Genomic DNA, 23023 nt, shown 5'->3' with positions numbered 1-23023 from the left:
CCGCCGCCGCACGAGGCCCGCGCGCGCTCCCGGGGCGGCCCCGCGGTCACGTGCGCGCCCCCCGCGGTCACGTGTCCCGCCCCGCTCGCGCCCCCGCCCCGGCGCCGGCGGCCCCTCAGGACGGGATGTAGTCCCGGCCGGGGGCGCGGCGGAGGGATCCCCGCGCCGGACCCAGCCGCAGGGCGCGGCGCCTCCTAGCGGGGCCGGGGTAAATCCCGCCGCCGCCGCCGCCTCCGCCACGGCCGCGGCCGCCCCGGCGCGCCCCGCGGGAGGCCCCCATCGGCGGAGCCGCGTCACCGGCCGGTGCCGCGGGCAGGACGGGCCCGGTCCCGCCGGGACCCCCGGGGCTCCCCCGCCCCCCCGGGGCGCGGCCCCCTCCCCTCCCGCCGGACAATGAGTCCCGTATGCTAATGAGGGTCTGGCGTCACTTCCGCTCTTTCTCGGCCGCCATCTTGGCCCGGGCAGGCTCTGGGCAGCGGGACCCGGCTGTATTGTCTGAGGGGCCCGGGCGCTGCCCCCGCCCGCCGCCCGCGCCCCCGCCCCGGGCACCCGGCCCAGTGACCGCCGCCCCCGCCCCCGGGGCCGCTCCGCACCGCCCGCCTCGCACACTGCCCCCCCCCCGCCATCCCCCCCTTTGTCTCCCCCGCGCCGCCGCCGGCTCCGCTCCGCCCGCCCGCCCCGGGACCGGGCGGCGCCGGGGAGGGTCCGGCGCCCCCCCCCGCCCCAGCCCGCCCTCGCTGCGAGGAGAGCCCGGTCAGGTAGGTGCGAGCGCGGCTCCGCGGTGCGACCCGGGCGGGGACAGCGCCCGACCGCCCCCTCCCTGTCTCCCTCCCCCGGGCATCCCGCGCCGTGCCCGCCGCCCTGCCCGCCGTACCGGGCGTGCGGAGCTGGCAGCGGCCCCTCCCCGCCCGCACACATGTTGAGGAGCCCCGGCGGCTGCGGGGATCGCGGCGCTACTCCCGCCCCGCTGCCGGCCCCGGCCGCCTCCCATCCCCGTACGGACGTGTCCCGGCAGCCCGGGGGAGCGGGACGGCGAGCCGCCGGCCGGGTCCGGCATCCCGGTGTGCGGCCGCACCGGAGCCCGCCGGCGGAGTTGGCGCTGGAGCGGCGCCGGGGGTGCGATGAATGGGAGCAGCCATGGGGTCCCTGCCAGCGGGAAAAGGCGGGATCCGCCGCTGCCATCCCGAGCCGCAGCCGCGGGATGGAGCGCCGTTGCCTCACCCATCCCTGCCCCGGGCTACGGTTACCGACACCCGTTTCCCAGACAAAGGCGGGGGACGGCGAACCCGGAGCCTCGCAGCCGCCCCGGACAGATACCCCGCGCCACGCACCCTCTTGCCCCGGCGGCCGCAGCCCGGGCGGGAGTTCCAAACCGAGCGGCCGTGCGTGCGCGGTGTCGGGGTGTCGCGCAGCCCCGGTGCCCCGGTGCCTGCCGGCTCTGGCCGCGGGTGTGACACGCCGGCCCCCCCGGAGCCACCGCAGCCCGGCCGGGGCGCTGCGCGGCGGCAGCCGGCAGGGGGCACCGTGCGCGCCGGGCAGCGTGCGGCGGGGGGGCGGGGGGCCGGCCGGGGGTAACGGGACGGAGCGCAGCGCCGGGAGCACCGGCAGCACCGGGACGGGGCCGTGTCGCTGCTCGGCCGGGGCTCGGGGGCACGTGGCTACAGCCCCCAGCCCGCGGTGCGGGGCGAGCCTCCAGGGGCTTTGTCAGGGACCGCAGGGTAGAGCCCCCCTAGGTGTGCACTTCCAGGTGTTGGTGGTGGTTGTTTCTTGGCTGTATTTAACCCGTTTGGTAGGTGTCAAGGAGGTTTTCGTTCCTTTTAGGGAAATTGCCCTTTTTCTTCAGCTGTGTTTTTTTTCCTAGCTATGTTTCTATTTATTTCTTGCTGCTATTTTCTGTTTCTGTTTGGAGGTGTGAGGTAACGGAGGCAGAGGATTCCCGCCTGTCAGGGTAGCGTGGACCAACCTTAGCTGGCTGCTGTGCAGCTCAGCCCTGTGTGCCCCAGCAGTGCTCCTTCCTGCAGGGTCTCCTACTTGGGAAAACTTTCACTTGAGGACTCTGGGAGCTCATAATCACAAGTTGTCATTCTTCTAGGTGAGAAAGATGGATCAGTCTGCTTAAAAAACAAAAAAGCCTTTTTTCCCTGCTTTTAAGAACAAACCAAACCAAAACTTGGTTCCTTTGCAGATGTGCATTTGCAGATGTTGGGCAGTAATTTGGTATCAGCAGATGGACATATACCATGATATGTGCTGAAATGTTAAAAGAGACAACAGAAGAGGAACACCCTGATGTTAAGAGAATTGCACCAGATGCTGATGGGTTGTAACATAATGGTTACCTTTCCTGAAGATTATTACAGCAAATACTTCCAACTTCAGTCTAGAGATGTCCTTTTTGACACACAACAAATAACTTGTTCTCCAAAAGCAATACGGAGCTAAATGTTTTTGTACTGTTTTTTGATGGTTAGCTGCCCTTTGCTCAAATTAATTTAGTTAGCATTCAAGAGTGACTTTTTGATATCCAACAGATATGAGATGCTCCCAGTGTTTGGGGATGTCTCTGAAAACTGATACAGTTTTAGTGCCCCATTACTAAAAAACATTTTTTTTTGTTCTGAAGTGATGGTCCATCAGACAGGTTTCTAGAAAGCATTTCTTTAGGTTCCCACTGTTTGTGTTTCAGAGTGTATTGTCCTGAAGGGCCTGTAAGCTCACTTGTGTTAGGCTTTGGGAGGGAGAAGCTGTTGGATGTGCAGGAGATGAGGAAGGGGAAAGGTGACTCCTTTGCCTGCAGATAAGACAGACAAGTGCCACAGGAATGAAAAGTCTTCAGAGGAGAGGAACTTCTTGACTGTTTTGGAAATGTCATGCCCTGCGGCGTTAAGCATCAGCTGCACAAGCCCAGCACCCGGGAAGGTGTGTGAGCTCCTCAGGCTGAGAGGAAGAACTTGCTGGCTTTTCTGGGTGTGGAGGGCAGAAGCTCCCAGCGGTCAGAAGATGCTCATTAGCATTTCAGAAGTGGTCCCTGTCACTGGCAGGGGTTTATTGCCACAGCATGCAGGTTAAGCTGTGACAGTGAAGTCTCATTTGCTGGGTGCTGCCCAGACTCCCTGTGCTGCTGCTGAGCTCGTGTGAGCTGCAGGTAAAGGCAGCACTGGTGGCGTGGGGCAGCTGAGTTGTGCTGCTCACACACTGCAGGGTGAGTAATGGGTGATTATTTCCAGCCCAACATTACCACTCTGTAATAACATAAATACTGAAAGTAAACATTGAAGTTTACGGTAGAATTCCTGGAATACAGAAACATATCAGTATCTTATCAGTAGTCATAAAGCACACAGTCCAAAATGTATACTTTACAGCTTGTTATTAAGATGGCAGCTGGTTTGATTGATGCAGAGAAAGAAATTGAACAAGTTATTTTGTGGAAGCAAAGACACTGCTCCTGGGTTACTGAGTTTATTTTGAGGTGGCTGCAAATAAGATTTAGCAACTTAATACGAAATGTATTGGGGTGGTTTGTTGTGGGGTTTTGTTTTCGGAAAGGGAAAGTTATCTTTGCTCCACTACTTGAGATGTTTAAGGGAGACAAAATTCCATTGGGAATGAGTAGAGCAGTATCAGATCTGAGGAGGACCAGTCTAAAGACTGAAGGAGAGGTGCCAGGAGAGGCAGGGAACAGCTCTGGGGCTGCGGCTGCTCAGTGTGTTGTTTCACAGGTGTCATTGGAGCTGCTCTTTCTGCATGGGCAGCATTGGGAGATTTTTGAAAATCATTAGTTTAGCTGAGTTTGTATATTAATAATACTACATTTAGTGGGATTTTTTTTAAGATGCATGCAACATGCTTGTTTAAAAAGGCAACAGCTGACTCTGCTGGCCTGCATCTGAACAAGCATCACACAATTTATTTTTGTTATGAGTCAAGATCTGCTCTGTACCTGGATTTATATGTACATGTATGGTATGGTTTCTATGAACATAATTGTAACAGGATAATTTTTAATGTGGAAATTGTCCTGCTTGTATAAATAAATCTGTTGATAGAGGTGTGTTTCTTAATAGTGTAAGAGATGGAGATGACAATGGAAGATGCTTGTCTGAGTCTTTGCATTGGAAGAAAAAGAACCCTTGTTGATCTTAATTTAGTTAAAATAAATCTATACCTTCTGTATATGTGGAAGGTTTGTTTTGCCTCAGCTGACACATTTGGGAAGAATGCCCTTGCTTTCCTGGGCAGGATGGCCAAATTGGCCTGGTCCTTTAGAGCCTTCAGGAAGAACTCAAATCTGGTTTAAAAATCAAATGGGTGTTCCAGATTTGAATAAAGGCTTCAAAAGGGTGTAACTCTTATTTATCTACCTGAGGGCCATGTGCCTCAAAGCAAGAACTGCATTGTTCAGAGCTTCACTGCAGCTCTCTGGTGTCAAAAGGCAAACAGGAGGCTTGTCTTTAGTGTCTCTGATTTCACTGTAGTGTTCTTGACTGTGAATGACAGTTGATGGTTTGGAGTAAGAATGGAGTAAATACCATTTTTTCTGCAGTGAGTCACTTTCAGTTACCACCATTTATGTCCTTGCGTTTGTTTTTTTTTAAGGTGGCAGTAAAGATCATTTAGATGAAAACTGGCAGTGGCTGTTGAGTCCTAGGCCTGCCTAGTTGACCCTGTGGACACATCACACCTGCAGATGTATTCAGATCACATGGCAAAAATCTTTCATTTGGTATCTGCTTCTCAAGTAGTATCTAAAACAATTTAAATGAAACAAAAATAAAGCAACTGTGTGAGCAGCTGTTCTCTGAGGGAATGCTCCAACTCCCCCAGTCCTTCAGGTGGAGGAAAGGGCCTGCTCTCCAGCCTGCCTTCACTGTTGGCTGTTTCCTCCCTGCCCCAGCTCCTGTCTCCTCTCCCAGGCCTCAGCCAATGCTTCCCTTCACCCTGTTCTGCCTCTTGTGTGCATTGGTTTCTGATGAGACTGGATCTCAGTTTGTGCTTGTGCTGCAGCTGGGCCAAGGAGGCTCTTGGTGGTGCAGCTTCATAGCAGCAACAGTAAGGGGACAAAATAGCTCTGGAAATCTAAGTGGGCAAGGTAGTGGTCTTAAAATGCTGTTTTTCACCTAAACAGTTGAACTCAAGTTTGTGATGATCTTTTTTGTTTTGTTTCCCCATTGCTGCTGCTGCTAGGAAGCCCTTTGCCTATCGAAGGTTCCTGAGGCAGATGGAAGACAGCAGTAGCTGAGGTGGACTAACGCTGGAATGTAGGCAGGGATTGGAGCCCTTGGGAGCTATGCTTAGACAGAAAGGGAGAGAGGTAAGAAATGTGGAGTGGTAAGAGTGATTTGAAGCTCTTGTTTACAGCCTTTGCCTTTCCCCCGTGTTGTGATGGCAGCGTTTGTGCCTCGCGTGTGTGAGGTGTAAGGCAAGGCAAAACAAGCGGCACCAGCCTCCTTCAGTGCCTATTTTTACCCTCGGAATACTCAGATGCAGCCAGTTGGCGAGATCCCTCCAGTATCTGATGGATCTGCTGTCTGAGAAAGCATGGATTGGCGGGGCTGTGGATGAGCTGGGGAAAGTATTAGTGTGCTTTTCTGTTGCTGCTTGGTGCTGCCCCTCGCCTGCAGCCTGGCTTTGCTGCTGAGGGCACTGCAGGGCTGCCCTGCTCTCGGGTGTGAATACCTGAGTGTGAGTGTGTGAGAGCTGCCAGGGCAGGGCTGGGGCTGCTTCCTGCTGCCCGGGGGCTTGGCCCGGGCCCAGCACTGCTGCTTGGGTGAGGGAAGGAGCTGCTCTGCCCTACACCACTCCTCTGGCTGCAGCGGGGCTCTGCTCTGGCTCTTGACACAGTGCTGATGTCAGGAAACATGACACACAGGGCAGGGGACCGTTTGCACTTGCAGTCTAATCTGGTTGCAGCTTCCCAGGCAGTGTAATCCAGTCATAAATTACGTGTATATTGATTATTTGCTTTGTTCTTGCACGTTTTACAGCGACTACTGTGCTCTTTGTTTAATTACACAAATGTTTTTGTGAGCTTTGGATTGAAAATCTTGAGATGATTCTTGATTTAATTTAAATGGTAACTGCTTGTTCATTAAACATGCTTCTGTTTCCAAAATTATTTTTATTCTGGGATTGTTCATGCTTAGCTACAATCTAGGTGAGGATTATTTTGGAATTGTAGAGCATATTCATGCAGCCTTTTTTCCTGATCACTGAAGTGTGGATATCATGGTGTAAGCAAATAATATCCTTTGTGCTTCAATGATCTCCAGTCTCGATTTCAAATTTCTGCAAGATGTGCAGGCTTTATTGCATTTCACACCAAAATCTTTTAGAAATAGCCCTGAACAAGCCTGGCTCTCACACTGGGGATGTGTATTGAATATTGATTTTGCTGCCCATGTTGTGTGCATATAAACATTTATCTGTGGAGGTCTTGAACAGTCACAAAAGATACTCTCTAAGATGGCAGGAGGTGTGCAAGCCTAATTCTTGAGCTGAGTGCCTCTATTTCAGCATTTCTATGCCCTAGGGAATGGACACGATTTCAAAGTGCTTTTCAGAATGCAGCAGAGGTTGCCAGAGTTGATGTGGCCTTTGTCATGTGTGTTGAAAAGATCCCGCAGAAAACATTGAACTTGAGCTACCAGCATTCTTTAACATACCTCAGCCTATGTCATCAAAATGAGAAAACCCACCAGGAGTTCCCAGCACAGCCTAGGGAAGCAGATTGTTCATCAGAACAGAAATAAGGCGTTGTGGTTCCCAGAGCAATCCAAATTTGACCATTTTGTATTTCCTATTGGGGCACAGAGATGCCACGGTGCTCAGGACTCTTCCCACTGAAGCGAAGTTGATGAGGAAACAGTTAATTCCCGCTCAGTTTTGCAGTGAGTGTCCACACCCACCAGATGGAGCTTCGGGCTCCAGTGGAAAATTCCAGAAATTGAGCAAGAATGAGAAGTGTGTGAATGACTTAGGAGATCCCTGTCTGCTGGACTGCAGAAGGTGGTTTTTTTACCTTTAAATAAAGAATGAATGGAGACTGAGGCATATCAGCCTTACTGATTCCTTTCACTGCAGCTGTCCTCCGTGGTTCTTCCTCTGATGGGAAGTTGGGAGTTCTTAGTGCAAGAGTCACCAAGCTGAGGTTAGACAGCAAGCCCAAACAAAAAGATATAAACCAGAGTTTCATAAACTTTTACTGAAAATTGCCTATAACCACTGAAGCAGCATGTTAAAAGTTTCTAGCCTCAGAATTTCCTCACGAGGATAAGGTGGGGTTTTTTTAGTACCACATTTTAGATGGACTTCTCCCCTGAGGCCATGTTTGTGTAGGATGTCCTGAGAAGTGGTGTGAAATGGTCCTTTTGGTTTGACACACAGCTGGAAATCAGTTTTGGAAGTAGCTGATATAATCTCTGAAGTGGTTTTTAGTATTTTTTAAATTCTTGGCTTTTTGACAAAGAGGCTGTTAAGAAATAGCCTTTTTGCCTGTGAGGGGGAGCTGGAGTGTGTCCTCAGAAGAGTGTGGCACAAGTCTTACAGGGCTTTGTCCAGGTGGCATTTTGCAGTTGGTGATTTTCTTCAGTTCAGATATTCTCAGTTTTAAAGCATGCCAGGTTTTCAGAGGGTGTGATTTAGGGTTGGTGTTGGTTCCTCTTTCATGTACCCAGTGCTGATTTGGATGCAGACCCGAGCAGGAGGGCTCAGACTGGTGCTGGCTCCCTGCTGGAGCTGAGCTGTGTGGGCAGCAGGACCACCCTGCTCCTGGGCAGGAGCTTCCTGCTGCAGGTGGCTCAGGGGACAAGGCTGAGGAGGTGCTCTGGGTTTGAAACATCACTGTTACAAAACAGGCTCCCTCCAGGATTATAGCGGATTGGAAAAGCAGCCCTCAGTTGTGTGGCATTTCAGATGTGCTGCTAAACTGCAAATCTCATTACCTTCACAGGAGTGTGGGTGCACAGCCCTGGGAAAACTAGGCCAGAAATGCTTAAATAAGGAGGAAAGGGAAGAGTCCAAGAGAAGAAAAGTGAAAATGCTTGATGTCAGCTAGTGAGAGGTGTGTTGGAATAGACTCTTCAGTCACTCAGTGCAGGGAGGAAAGAGGTAATTGCAGCTCCTACCTTTCAAGGAAGTTTTCAGTAGTTTCTCTTCTTCCAAGTTCTTTGTTCTCCCTGATATTTCCACTCCTTTTTTGTCTCATTGCTCACTCTTCCCAGAGATACTCTTGTGTTTCCTGGCTGTCACTCTTCCTTGCCCAGCTGTCCTGGAATTGTCAGCTCCCAGGGACAGGCCATCACTGTTCTCATGTGAATATAGAATATTCTACACCATCACACCACAGAGCATCATTTAACCTGCATACACAGAGAGGCAGCTTTTCTGTTGCTGTGGGAACCACAGGTTCATTTTCTTGCATATTTTTCCCGTATTTTAAGCTATTTCTCTCAGTGTTGCACTAGCGTTCTTTGCAGATCTGTTCCATGGCTGGCTTTTAGAGCATGCTATGAAATACAGTTAGCTGGGCAAATTGTTAAAAGTTACTTCATTTAAAAAGCAGTTGGAATAGGGAAATAAAAAGTACAGTGAACCCAAGTCTTGTTTCATCTCGCCCAGAAACACAGAGCTGCTGCCAGCTCTGATGTAAAATCCTGTGTTGGGCTGTTAGATACAAACCAATAACATCTTCAGTTTAAAATACTGGCTAAAATCAAAGGATGACATAAAGAAGCATGCCAGATGCTTGGGGATCCTTGTCAGCAGCACAGCACAGGGAAATGATACTCAGTGTTTGGGAGAGCCAGCATGGGATGAAGTACTTCCCTGAGCTCAGTATCATCAGCCTGATGCAGTAATTGCCACTGATCTGCTCTCAAGGCTGATGGGTCCTCACCCACAAGTGTTTTCTGCAGGGAGGACTCCCTGGGAGAGATGTCATTTGGACTTGTTAGACACATAGTCTGCCTTCTAGTCAGAAAATGATACAGTGTGAAACAAGGTAACTGATCATCCATCCTTGGGTGTCTGAAGATACCTGTGATGGTTTTGTTAAAGCAGATGCAACATTCCAATATTTAGTTTGGCCTCCATGTGAAATATTTTAAGAATATTGTCTTTTTGAATTTCTTAAAATGTTGTAGTATTTTGTGTTGGAACTGTACTTGCCAAAGACAAGCACTCTGTACTTCAAGCTGTGGATATTCTGTCTGAATTATCAAGAGATTAAAATCTAACAATTTATTTTGCCTTATTCACTGGCAAAGTAATTATAAATGACTCAACAAGTTTTGCTTTTATAAACTTTAAATTTGGTTGTTTCAGATTTCATGGTTCTAATGTTATGTGTTGTTTCCAGTCTGTTCAAGACTGACTTTCTGTCCGTGGGCCATGTTAGTTGAAGAGGGAATCAATCTTCCAACAGAAATGTAATCATTCATATGCCATTCCCCCAAACTTCCCATCCTCTGCCGATTTTGATCTGAGTGCTTCCCAAAGGAATGTGTGTCCCTAGGGCTGTGGCTGAAGGCCATGTCACCTGTTTGACATCCCATTGTCATTAAAGGTGGGACCTGTTTGTATGGGACAGTCCTGGCAAAATGAGGTGGCCAAGGATGGTACTGAGTGTCCCTGAGGCCTCCAGGTGCAGCTGTGTTGTGGTGCAAAGCTGAGAGCTGAAGCACTTCACTGCAAAGCTGCATGCAGTGTGAGTAGGAGCATTCCTGGCCTCTGAGCTGGGGAACTGAGCTGCAATCCCAGCACCAGCATTCCTGGGCAGCAGCCCCCAGCAGGATGGGTTGTTGAAGCACAAACCTGCTCAGGCTTGCTGCAGCACAGCTACCTTGCAGCCCCAGCAGTGTTCTTATCAGTGTGAGATTGCCCTTATCACGTCTCTTATCTCTTGTCTTTCTCACTTTGTTTTGTCCAGCAGGATATGAGCTTTCCTCCGTGCCCAGGCTTTGGCCTCCCCCAGGGGATGTAACAGAACCCTGAGGGGCTTTCTGCAAGGAGAATTGGCTTTGGAGAGGCTTGTGCATGAAACTTGTCCAATGAGTCTGAGACGCCCAAGCACCATTCATTTTGGAGGTAAATGCCTCATCATATGTACTGAAGAGATGGGGAGGAGTTAAGGTTTTCATTTGGAAGAGCATGGGCAAAAAGTAGTTGAAAGGGTAGCTTTGACTGTTTACTTCTGAGGTTTGGATGTTTTGAACTTAAAGGAACACCAACTTGGACTCCAGAAAAACTAAGGGGTTGGGGGGCTCTGGGTTCAATCACTCTGGCAGCTTCACTGCAGATTACTTGGTTTCCTGGTTTAAAATTTTCCCTCTTCTGTTGGTTTAAAACCATCAGAGGTGAAAGTGAAAGCTGATTTAGACTGCAGGGGAGGTGACCCAGGAATGCTAAACAATCTGGGGGAAACCCTCTGCCTTGAGATAGGGAAGTTCAGAGATCTCTGATTAAAGTTGGATGTCCCTTTAAGTTATTCACGACTTATTTGAATCTGAACTGAAATGTTTAATTTTGGAAATTCAGCTGAAATGTTCTTTATTAAGGTATTTTCTGTCATTTGTCTGTAAACTGCTCTGTCAAAGTGGGCTGTATAAAGGGAGGGGAAGGAAGAATCCTGTGAAAAGATAAAAGCAGAGGGGCGAGGCAGAAATCCCCAACAGCAAACCAAACAAAAACAAATGAAAGAAAATATAAAAATGACAGATTGAAATGTTGGTACTTGCCTTGGGTGGGGGAGGGAGAATCATTTGCATGATGTGTTTCACTTCCAATTTACTTCTTGCTATTGTTACTGAAATTGAACCAGGTTACTGATAAAATTGTAACGATAATGTACATTTTAAAAGTTAATGAGTTAAGTTTGCTCTAGTAAACAGCAGTAATGTCCTGGCACCCAGCCCATAGAGAACTGAAACTATGGTACAGATTTGCAGTGTCTGGGTTGCATTGAGGATGCTGATCCTGGGTTCCCATTGCTTTTTGATTTTAATGCCAACTGTTACTGAGAAATATTTAATACCTAAACCCAGGCTGGCTGGTAGAGAGCTACCCTTTTAATGAAGTAATTTTAGCATAATCTGAATTATATGTACTAATGTGTTACCAAACTGCATGATTTTTTTATATTATGGTGTTTGACTCTGCTGCAGCCTTCCCTTTTCGCATTATTATGGATATTAAGAAATTCGGGGTTGAATTATTGCAATGAAAGCCATGGGATCGTGATACAGACCTAACAAAGGCAATGGACCAGAGTAGAGGCTTTAAGTGTGTGGGGTGGGGTATATTGTAGGGGAAAGGAACAGCTTTTAGAATAAGGGTTTGAAACATTGCTTTTTCTGTAGGAAAAAGATGGAGTATTGCATGCTGGGAACAAGTGCTTTCCATAAGGTAGCTAAATTTTAAAAGTACATTTGTTTCATTTTGTTTTAGGCTTTGCTTAAGTATTGTAATCTAGTAATTTTGTCCTTTCTGCAGTTTCCATTTTGATTAGACCTCTGCAAATCTCTCTTCAAAACCTAACAAAAACCCCAACCCAAAAACTCAAACCTGGCTCACAACTGCAGTTTGCCATTTCTGAAACATTGCTCAGTGTGTACAGAAAAATATTTAAAGGTTATCAATGATGGTATAAATTATTCCGTGATTTCAAAATTGCAGGTATTAACACTGTTATATTTGAAGATGTGAATGTGTTGGGTGACTACAGAGAAGTGACCAAAAGTAAAAGCAATTTGTTAAATGTAGTCTCCGTTGACACCTCTTTAGAAACAAAAAGCCCCAAGCCTCAAAACACCAACCCCAAGAAGCCCCTCTCCTCAGGAATGCTGTCAGCAGAAACTCCAAGTAAATAGTCTCATTTTTTTCCCTTTGTTCCTGTGAATAGCAAGACATAACACACTTGGAGGAAGTCTGGGTAGATGAGTCAGGACTTATTTCATTAACTGCAGTTAAATGTTTTGGCCAGGTTTCCCCAGGAAACAAAGCTTACACAATTTTTCAGATTGTGGTTTGTGTCCTAATCCCCACTCTCTCCTCCGGCTAAGAGAAAAGGGAGCCATTTTCACCCAAACTGGGTGGAGATGGAGGTCTGGAAAGAATGAGCACCTTTAAATTAGATTAAATGTAGCTCTCCAGGAAGAGAGGAGACAGGTTTTAGGTCCCCAAGTTTCCTTCTCAACTGTGTCCACAGGCTGTTCTTCAGCTGGGAGCAGCAATGCCCAGGGACTGCCAAGGGCTCTGGGGGAGGGGACAGAAATGGCACTGCTCAGGCCTGGGCTCCCAGGGGGCTCCCAGGGTCACTGCCCAGTGTGCTGAGGTGGCCCTGGAGCTGTCCTTACCCAACACGGAGTGAGCCCTGGGTCAGGAGGGAAGAGGAGGAGCAGAGCATTGCCTTGATTGATCTGTGCCGTGTTGAGCTCCAAATGAGATGTTGTGCCTGACTGATGCATGTATAGTGCATTATTCCATGGATACGATATTATTGCAGGTACAGCAGCAGCTCATGATGCCTCGTAAAGCTTTTCTTTCCCAGAAAGAAAAGCAGGCTCGTGCCAGGGAAAGAGATATGTTAAAAAAGAGGAGGAGGCGACAAGACTATCTCAAAAGAAGCGTGGAGCCGCAGAAAAATACAGAAACAATAAAATGGCACAGGGATGATGAGAAGAGGAGAGAAAATGAGCAAGTTAAGGACAAAGATATCAAGAAGCGGTGGAGACAGGATGAGAGAGAACGACGAAAGAATGTGGACGCTATGAATTGGCACAGGGAAGAGGAGAAGAGGGAAAATGAGCGAGGTAAGGACCAAGAAGGCCAAGAACCAGCAAAGAAAGGAGGAGAGGGGGAAAGAGCATGGAAAGGATGGACCTTGTGAAGTAGCAGAGGATGATGAGGGGGAGAGGGGAAAACAGAGAGGAAGAGCAGTTGTGTTTTTATAAGCATGCACAGAAATAACAGCAAATAGTATCTTTTAGTTTAAATCGGTATGAAATCTGAGTTAATGAACTAGAGTTCTTACATTGTGGAGTATTTTAATAACACAAGATTGAGTTGTGTCTGCGAATGCACAGTCACAGTGGGGCACAATAGGCTGGGTTTGCACCTTGCTTATACAATTGTCTGTTTTGCACACTTGTTCACACCTAATGCCTTGTTCAACACTACAGTTGGTAACTCTGGTTGTCAGATCACCAAAAAAGCTCAGGTTTTCTCAGTCTTCATAATTGGAATGAATGAGAGCATTAGGAAGGGAAAGGTCAACTTCATGTGCTCATAAGAGAAGGTAAAACTGATGCCTTACTTTATTGTTTTTAATAATGTCTCTAAGAGGGTTGTAATTGCATCACCAGTTTTATTCTGAGGTCAATTATTTAGCAAAAGTTGAATGGAAGTGTAAATTTCATGGAATGCTTTTAAGAAACATTCAGCTCAAGAGATAAAAAGAAGAAATGAGAAGACATTAAGAAGAAATTCTTCCCTGTGAGGCCCTGACAGAGGTATCCCAGAGAAGCTGTGGCTGCCGCATCCCTGGAAGTGTCCAAGGCCAGGATGGACAGGGCTTGGAGCAACCTGGGATAGTGCAAGGTGGCTCTGCCATGGCAGGGGTGGAACTGGATGAGCTTTAATGTCTCTTCCCACCCAGGCCATTCCGTGGTGATCCTATGAAGAAATTACCTTAGTGCAGAAGGGGTAGGTGGAGTGGCCACTGTGAAGAGCCCTGGGGTCCCTGGCCAACTTGTACAGGTCTGGGATGCCTGAACAAGATAAAGTGCACTGAGAACTTGGGGGGTTTCTTTACAGCTTTTGAGGATTCTCAGTCGAGAGAAGAAGGCTGTTGGTGTGAAACTCTGGTGCACTTTTCCCAGAGTCACAACAGCCCTGTCCCCTGTGGGTGCTTTGAAGCTGCATGTGGGAAGATCCCCCATTTCCTTGGTCAGAGCAGGAGCAACCCAACACCTCTTACCTCTGGGGCGTCAAAGGCAGCTCCTGACCAGGGCCCAAGTACAAAAGACCCAATGGAGAATTAAGGTTTTAGTTTCACTAAAATAGAAACAACTTCTGCAGTGTAGAGACAGGTACAAGCTTTTTCTTCTTTATCCCCTCTGATGATTTGACTGCTGTGGGGTTTGGTGTTTCTCCCTCTGTCTCCAAGACACACTTTCCTGTGGGGTCAGAGTCAGTGCTGGGGGTGAGATGGAGGGAGAGCTCTTTGCCCTGGCCCAGAAATGTAATGCAAGAAAGCATTCACTATTACAAATGTGAAATGAAAACTCAAAGTGTGGTGCTTTTAAGTTAGTAATCTTTTGCTCTTTCATCGCTTGTCTTTTCTGCTTGCATTTGGCTACTGAATTGTTCTAGGAGTCAATACCTGACTGTGGACAAGACCTTTATGCTGGGAACTGCACAAACTGAGCAAAGGAAGGTTCCAAGTATTTGTCACAGTCTCTGTACTTCCTTTGCCATTCCTTTGTGACTGGTGCAGTCAGACAGTTGTGTAACACACGGGAGAGGAGGGAGATCTTCAACATCTGCCTTCAGAGGCACCTGAAGATCCTACCTGGATATTTCTAGTCCGGGTGCTGTTGGGGTTGGTTTTAAGCAATCATTTATTCATTCCACCCAGCAATTCAGTGTGGAATGATGTGGTCAGAGATGCCCCAGGTGTCTTCCCTTAAACATCAGCTTTTGGTCAGCTAAAGGATCCGTCATTTCCAGAAGAGCATTAATGCATAGCAGATTATTTGAGAGGCTGCTTAATCCCAACTGCTTTAATGTCCCCATCCGAGGAGGTGCCAGCAGAGTCTTGTTTACATTAGAATTGGAGTTACTTGCTGTAATTAGAAATGGATGGAGATGCTAAAAGCTTTTGTTGTACTCACAGACTGCAATAATACCAGACTATATCTGGCTCTCCACTCACTATGATTAAATAGTCAGACATTTCCTAAATAAAATTACCTGTATTTGCTTAAGGATGAGGGGTTTTATTACAACTGGGTGAGTTGAATTCAGCTATCCTGCAGAACTTGCAAAGTAAGGTTGATGTTAAAAGCTGATATTTAAAAGTTCAGGTTTCAAGTGTGAAGATCTAATTTTTCAGAGAGAAGAGACACTGAAATCTGTTACATGACTGACAGAAACCTTGAAGCTCAGCTTGCTAGTTTTCAGATCAGTTAGGATACGTTGCACAGGAGAGAATTGAGTACACCGGTGTAGGGGTTTGTAAAGTCAAACACTCCAAAGAAATGAAAGTCATTTCCAGAGGTAGCCCATTGCTCCTGCGACAGTTGTTCCATCAGTTTGTTGCCTTTTTAGAAGTGCCCTCTGCAGCCTCCTGGGCAGCCTGAGCAAGGAACAAGGCAGAGAATGTAGCAGTGTGTTAGGGAGTGGTACAGCGCTGATTGCAGTTCTGTGGGGAAATGAGGCAGACAATTACGGATCACTAAAAGCAATGCTCTATCAGACAAAACACATTTGACTTAAACCTTTTCTCTTACTCTTCTTTTTCAATAGAAACTATGTTCCAACTTCCTGTCAACAACCTTGGCAGTTTAAGAAAGGCCCGGAAAACTGTGAAAAAAATACTTAGTGACATTGGTTTGGAATACTGTAAAGAACATATAGAAGTAAGTATGGCACCTCTAAGGGTTAGAGCTGAAATGCTCCAGAGTTAGGGGGACAGTGAGATATTTGTGTATGCCATGATTTATTTTTAGACCTTAAAGTTCCACACAAAGTAGGAGTTACTTAGAAACTGGAGATATAATGTACCTGTAAACACTTTCTAGACGTGTTAGTGGATAGTGAACTGCAGGAATGCTGCCAGAACCACGAGTGGTGTGGGATGTTCCCTGGGGGGCAGAAATGGCTCTGAGGTTTTCAGGAAGCATTTGTGCTGCAGGAGGTCTTGAAGTTACAGAATCGCCTCTGTGCCTGGGTCTGTTCCTGCGAGGGAAGGGTGTTGGTGCTGCTCTTCTGGACAAACTCCATCACTGTCGCTTTGCCTGTTCTTTCAGTGTCTCTTTAATGAGCATTTAAGTGACATGTGTAAGAAAGAAATGCCAGTCATTCCTGCTTGCAGAATTTATGGAGCAAGTCTCATGTTTAAGGGGAGAATTCTGAACTGGGACAATGTTACTTGCAGTATTTATTTCAGTGGAAATGTTATTTTTGAGTCCTTATGTGCTGCTGACTTAATGCCAAAAGTGAAATGCCAAAGTGCTTTATAAGATAGTTTTTTTAATGAGAATTGGGTGTCTGGGACATCACACATATCTAACTTGAAAAGCTTCTTGAGTGAAACTAATTAAAAGCCACACAAAACCAATCAAACAAAATAGATACCACACCAATCCCCCTAAAAAAGCTACCAAAAAAACAAACTCACACGTGAGTCTGGGAACACTTTTCTCCAGGATTGCTTGTGGAATGAGATGAGTGTGTAACTACAGGTTTGGGTTGATCAGGAGGATGAGTGTTGAAGATGTTGTGCAAGTGATTTTTGATATGGAATATATTCACAGCTCTCCCCCTCCCAGGAGGTGCACCCCAAACTCCCCCACTGCCTTGAGTCATGGTCTCTGCCTTGGTCAGCAGCACCTGGAAGGATGCAGGGATGCTCAGGGTTTGCTTAAGGGAGCCCTTGGTCCTTGGTACTGACTCTCTGTCCTCTCTTCCCATCTTCCCTTCTCCAGGATTTTAAGCAGTTTGAGCCTAATGACTTTTATTTGAAAAACACTACATGGGAGGATGTGGGACTGTGGGACCCATCGCTTACAAAAAACCAGGTTGGTAAGAGTTTCAGTTGACTCTGAGGCTGGGGATAGGTTGTGCTGAAGGGCATTTCACAGACGTGCCAAGAGCTTTTCCTGCAGTTTTCTGATGGATTTTCATGTGTTGGCAGCTCAAGGGACAGCAAAAAGCTTTGTGGTTTTTCCTTTGTTTTAAGTTATTCCTGGTCTTTATCTCAGGAGCCTGGGTGGCAAGTAGTGCATAGCTGATGGGTCTGTGCTCAAATCAAACAGCTGCACATTAGGAGCCCATTCCCACCTGTTCCCAAGCCTAGCACAATTCCACCAGCCTTCTGGTCAAAGGATTAGCAATTTTATACAGCTGGCAGTGAATCTTACACCTTTCCTTGTTTTATTCCCAGTTTCCATCCCTTCTGAAGCTGTTCCACTGGACACATCTCTGCTGCTCGGTGCAAGGTCACTGTCAGTGCGCAGCTGCCACAGCCCCGGCTGTGTCCCACATCTGCTTTGGGCATTTCTGGTTCTGCACAGCAGCTCAGTGACACTGGAAGTGCCACTGTTGAGATGGTCCTGAGGCAGTAATAAAGGAATTTTGAGTTGAGCCAGCAGTGGAGGGAGGCAGTGATGCTGTTGGTTAAAGCAAGTCGTGTGGGCTGCAGCAGCCTCTCCTGGGGCTGCAGGACAGTCACCCCAGCAGTGACAAATCACAAACCTCTCTACAAAGGAATCCCTCTGGGAGCACCTAGAGCTCAGTATTGCTCTCCGAGGAAACTGAGACCTGTCCTGTTAATCTGAAAAGGACCCTTCAGTACTGTGTTGCATAAAATACACTGATGTCCCTTTTTATAGGTAACCCAGAATAAAATTTGTAATATAGTTGGTTTGCTGGCGCCTGTCTCCAGCCTACCAGGTGTGTGAGGCTTCAGCAGGTGGCCAGAGCAGACATTCCTGCTTCCTTCTGCAGAGGGAGAATGCAGCTCTCCAGCTCCCTCACATGCCCGGTGTAGCTTGGTGCACAGGACTTGTTCTGACATTCAGGAGGAATCTCTAACTCTGAATTCTGTGTCTTACCCCTCCTGAAGTGCTAGGTTGCTTGTGGCCATGCCTAAGGCCAGTGGAACTTTAGACTGTGGTGCAGCAGTTGACAGGAGCTGCATTGGCACTGCGTTAAATGGGACAAAAACTGCAGGGAAGCTTCAAGGGTGGAATTCTCAAGTGCCTTTTTTTCTTCATTCAAGATTGTTTAAAAATCAGGTTCGTGCTTTGATCACAAGGAATAGGCTTGGTGGCTTTAAGGGATTGTGTAGCCTGTGTCTTGGTATTCTTAAATCCTTTTGTTCACCAAAAAAAAGTTTGGAATTCTGTGTTTGCTAATAAAGTGTGTAATGGATAAAGATACTGAAATGACTCAAGGTTTAGATCCATCTTACATCTGTGAAAGTTTGGCAGATTTGGGTGGGTTGTATCTCATCTGTATACAGTCTAATTTCCTTAAACAATGGTGCTTGGCTTTCCTCAGAAAGGAGCTTACCGGGACCTTTTCTTGTAGCTCAGCTGCAGGGAGGAGGCTTTTTGTGACTGATAGGGAAAAACACTTCTGACTCGGCCTCACCTGCCGAGGTCATGGTTAAATCCTTGAGGGACCCCATGGCACCCACATCATGTGTGTGTTCACGTGATCAGCTTCCTAGGGCCTGACGTGCAGGCCAGAAGTGGGAGAGAAGAAGTGAATTGAAGGTTTGCAGGAGGTTGAAGTTGCAGGAGGTCTCATGAGTATCATTCAGAAACTTTGATTAGAGAATATCATGGGTGTTATTTTGCTGAGAAGTGCTGTTCAATATTTAGTGTGTCTCTGTTCTCTGTTCAAGGACTATCGGACAAAGCCCTTTTGCTGCAGTGCATGTCCCTTCTCCTCGAAGTTCTTTTCAGCCTACAAAAGCCACTTCCGGAATGTCCACAGCGAAGACTTTGAGAACAGGATCCTCCTCAACTGCCCCTACTGTACCTTCAACGCGGACAAAAAGACTTTGGAAACGCACATTAAAATATTCCACGCTCCCAATGCCAATACACCGAGTGGAGGCATCAGCACTTTCAAAGATAAAAACAAACACGAGAGCCTTAAACCCAAGCAGGCTGACAGTGTGGAACAAGCTGTTTATTACTGTAAGAAGTGCACTTACCGCGACCCGCTCTACGAAATTGTTCGAAAGCACATTTACAGGGAACATTTTCAGCACGTTGCTGGTCCTTACGTAGCCAAGGGAGGTGAAAAGTCCCTCAATGGTGCAGTTCCGTTGAGCTCCAGTGCCCGAGAGGAGGTGGGAATCCACTGCAAACGATGCCTTTTCATGCCGAAATCGTACGAAGCTTTAGTGCAGCACGTGATCGAAGACCACGAACGGATCGGATACCAGGTCACGGCAATGATAGGTCACACTAACGTGGTGGTTCCAAGATCTAAACCTTTGATGCTAATAGCTCCCAAACCCCAGGATAAAAAGCCTATGGGACTCCCTCAGAGGATGGGTGCCCTCTCCACTGGCAGCGTCCGCTCGCTCTCATCGCAGCAGATGATGAACAGACTCACTATACCAAAGCCCACGTTAAACTCTGCAGGAGTCAATATGATGTCCAATGTTCACCTACAGCAGAACAATTATGGGGTCAAATCAGTACCCCCCAGTTATGTTGGTCAGCCGGGGGGGAGGCTCAGCCTCAGTGGCAATGCACCTGTTTCTCTTTCCCAATCACAAAGTATGAAACAGTTCTCAACGAGTGGCAATGGAAGGCCTTACACTCTGGGAGGGGAGCAGAGGTCCCAGGCCTCAGCCAGGTACTCGCTGCAGTCTGCCAACTCCTCCTCGCTGTCATCGGCGCAGCTCAAGCAGACGTCGCTGTCACAGTCCCAGGCAGCGTCCAGAGCTCTGGGTCAGTCTGGCTCCAAATCTCCCGTGGCTGCTACAGGTCCTTCCTCTGTCAACACATCATCCACGCAGAAGTGGAAAATCTGTACAATCTGTAACGAGCTGTTCCCCGAAAATGTGTACAGCGTCCACTTTGAAAAGGAGCACAAGGCTGAGAAGGTGCCTGCGGTGGCCAACTACATCATGAAAATCCACAACTTCACGAGCAAATGTCTCTACTGTAATCGCTACCTGCCCACGGACACGCTGCTCAATCACATGCTGATCCACGGGCTGTCCTGCCCCTACTGCCGCTCCACCTTCAACGACGTGGAGAAGATGGCTGCCCACATGCGCATGGTGCACGTGGATGAAGAGATGGGACCTAAAACTGACTCCACCCTGACCTTTGATTTGACCTTGCAGCAGGGCAGCCACACGAACATACATCTCCTTGTAACCACCTACAACCTGCGGGATGCTCCTGCCGAATCTGTAGCTTACCACGCTCAGAACACACCCCCAGTTCCACCAAAACCGCAGCCCAAAATCCAGGAGAAATCGGACGTTCCGGTCAAAAGTTCTCCCCAAGCAGCAGTGCCCTACAAAAAAGATGTGGGGAAAACTCTGTGTCCTCTGTGCTTTTCGATCCTCAAAGGTCCCATCTCTGACGCGCTGGCACATCACCTGCGGGAGAGGCACCAGGTGATTCAGACGGTTCACCCCGTGGAGAAGAAGCTGACCTACAAGTGCATCCACTGCCTGGGAGTGTACACGAGCAACATGACAGCCTCCACCATAACGCTGCACCTGGTGCACTGCAGGGGCGTGGGCAAGACGCAGAACGGGCAGGACAAAGGGACATCGTCCCGGCTGGGCCAGTCCCCGGCGGCCGCGCCGGTGAAACGCGCCTACGAACACATGGAGTTCCCCCTGATGAAGAAGAGGAAGATGGACGACGATGACTCCCCCTCTGCCTTTGAGGAGAAGCCTGAAGAACCTGTAGTTCTAGCGCTGGACCCCAAGGGTCACGAAGATGATTCGTACGAAGCCAGGAAAACATTTCTTACAAAATATTTCAATAAGCAACCCTATCCCACTCGGAGAGAGATCGAGAAGCTGGCGGCCAGTTTGTGGCTCTGGAAATCTGATATCGCATCTCACTTTAGCAACAAAAGGAAGAAGTGTGTTAGGGACTGTGAAAAATACAAACCTGGGGTGCTGCTGGGCTTCAATATGAAAGAGCTGAACAAAGTCAAGCACGAGATGGATTTTGATGCTGAATGGCTGTTTGAAAACCACGACGAGAAGAACTCCAGAGTCAATATCAGTAAGACTGTTGATAAAAAAATCAACTTAGAAAAAGACAATGACAGTTCCTCAGACAGCTATGAAAATCTAGAAGAGGAATACAACGAGAGCCACAGTCCGTTCGGCCAGCGCGACTCTGACATTGGTGGGAAACCCTCATCCGACAGCACAGTGCAGAACCCCGAGGACAGCGTAGCCAAGGAAATCATGGAGGAAAATACAGTACAGTCTCCAGAGAAAGCTGAGCAAAAACAAGAGGAAAGCTCTAAATACGAAGAGATCATTTCTGCTGAAGAACCAACAAAACTGGTAGGTGATGTTTCGGATAGTGAAGGGGATCAGGATGAGCAGGATGATGCAGTGGAATGGAAAGATGGAGCTTCCCAGTCTGAAAGCGGGCCTGGTTCCCAGCAGGTTTCAGATTTTGAAGATAATGCATTGGAAGTCAAACCAGAAGTGTGGACAGATGAATCTTCCCAAAGCGAAGATGCTGGGAGCAGTAAACCCACTGTGGAGGCCAAAGGGGGTGGATCTGAAAGCGATGAAGAGCAGTCAAAGTGGAAGAATCGTTCCTATGGAAAAGTAGAAGGGTTTTGGTCCAAGGACCAGTCACAATGGAAAAACTCCTCTGAGCTGGAGGAGAGCCTGGCCAGTCAGCAGATGGAGTGGCAGAGCAGCACAATGGACAGCGAGGATGGGGAGCAGTTTGGGGCCGTGGGGGCTGAGCCCATGCACGGCAGCCTGCCCGGGGTGGAGCTCAGCAGCCAGCAGGCGTGAGCTGCTCTGCCACGCTGCCAGCACTGCCAGGGCACTGCCCTGCAGCTCCCAGCGGCTCCTGCCCTGGGCACAGCCTGGCCTGGGTGTCACTGCTGCTGCCCGGCCTCATGTACAGAGCTGCTGGCCGAGGGGCCGGAGAGTTCTGCTGCGACGAGCGCAGTAACTTAATGTGAAAACGGATTTGCCGGTGGCTCCAGAATGCACACAGAGAAAAGCAGAGGTTTATTTTATCTGCATTTTCAACCCTCCTTTCACCTTGTCCATGTTGAGTTGTGTCTTTCCAAGAGACCCCTCTCCGGCAGCGCCGTGCCAGCGACCCGGTGCCCTGTATAGCAGACTCTTGGGAAATGGAGTTTTCATGTATCATTCTGAATAGTTGAAATGTATATTTGTACAGTCTTTTAGACCTATTCAAGTGAAGCTTATGGAACTGTTCTTGTGTATCCATCATAGATCTGTTTCTCTTTTTTAGTGTTGCCCTGCTGTGTAATAAATGCTGTATCTAGTTTCCCTAGCAAAGCTTGAGACTGCTCTAGTATGAATTTTGACAAACTTAGTTTTTGCACATAACCTTGTACAATCTCCAACCAGAGGCCAGCAACATAAAAATATATCTGGGCTCTGTTGTATTATAGAATTTTCTTGTTCTGAATATCCTTGACATGACAACTGATGACAAACATATTTCAGAGCCATTTTCTGAAATCTTTTAAGCTAAAAAAGAAAAATCACATGCAAGAAACAAGTTTGCAGCTACTAATTTTGACACCTTTTAGATCTGTATAAAAGTGTATTGTGTTGAAGCAGCACACTGAGACAAAGTGCTGGGTTTGGATATTTAGTTTTATCTTTAGTTAACACCAACAAGGTGTTGTATTCATTTATACCATCTAATATATGACACACTGTTGTAGTATGTATAATTTTGTGATCTTTATTTCCCTTTGTATTCTTCATTTAAGCATCTAAATAAATTGCTGTATTGTGCTTAATGTAAATATTTGCTTTATTACATGCAAGTGCTACATTCCTGGTTGGTAAATCCCACCTCACTATATTCATTCCTTCTTTTTTTGCCTTTGTTTTTCCAAGTGTTCCCCAGCCCTGCTGGGGCCTCTCTGTTTAGTACTTACTGAATACTTATCTCCTTCAAGGTTATTGAAAATCTACAAAGTACTTGGGGCTGAAATTTGTTGTTCTGTTCAGTGTTGTAGAACACGGAGTTATAAATAGCATTGTACGGGTTTGCTTGTTCTGCATCCTGGG

General features: G+C 47.9%; 1 protein-coding gene across 12 annotated transcripts; it reads left to right on the top strand.

The window, feature by feature from the left end:
• Positions 1-442: 442 nt before the first annotated feature.
• Positions 443-22755, top strand: ADNP (activity dependent neuroprotector homeobox). Of its 12 annotated transcripts, XM_085079248.1 has the most exons (12): positions 443-758; positions 1910-2092; positions 2186-2919; positions 5188-5314; positions 7952-8109; positions 8916-9001; positions 9932-10086; positions 11358-11403; positions 12503-12809; positions 15526-15638; positions 16707-16799; positions 18632-22755. In XM_085079248.1, the coding sequence occupies exons 8-12, from the start codon at positions 11365-11367 to the stop codon at positions 21755-21757; spliced, it is 3678 nt and encodes a 1225-aa protein (XP_084935374.1). In that variant the 5' UTR covers positions 443-758; positions 1910-2092; positions 2186-2919; positions 5188-5314; positions 7952-8109; positions 8916-9001; positions 9932-10086; positions 11358-11364; the 3' UTR covers positions 21758-22755. The 12 variants fall into 12 exon arrangements, with proteins under 12 accessions (XP_084935374.1, XP_084935375.1, XP_084935376.1 ...); XM_085079249.1 differs by lacking the exon at positions 7952-8109; XM_085079250.1 differs by lacking the exons at positions 1910-2092; positions 2186-2919; positions 7952-8109.
• Positions 22756-23023: the final 268 nt, after the last annotated feature.

This window comes from Lichenostomus cassidix, chromosome 20 (genome assembly GCF_008360975.1).
Source record: "Lichenostomus cassidix isolate B80296 chromosome 20, HeHo_3.0, whole genome shotgun sequence".
Taxonomy (NCBI): Eukaryota; Metazoa; Chordata; class Aves; order Passeriformes; family Meliphagidae; genus Lichenostomus; species Lichenostomus cassidix.
Note: the sequence above shows the minus strand (reverse complement) of the source record. Positions and strands in the feature narration are given on the sequence as shown.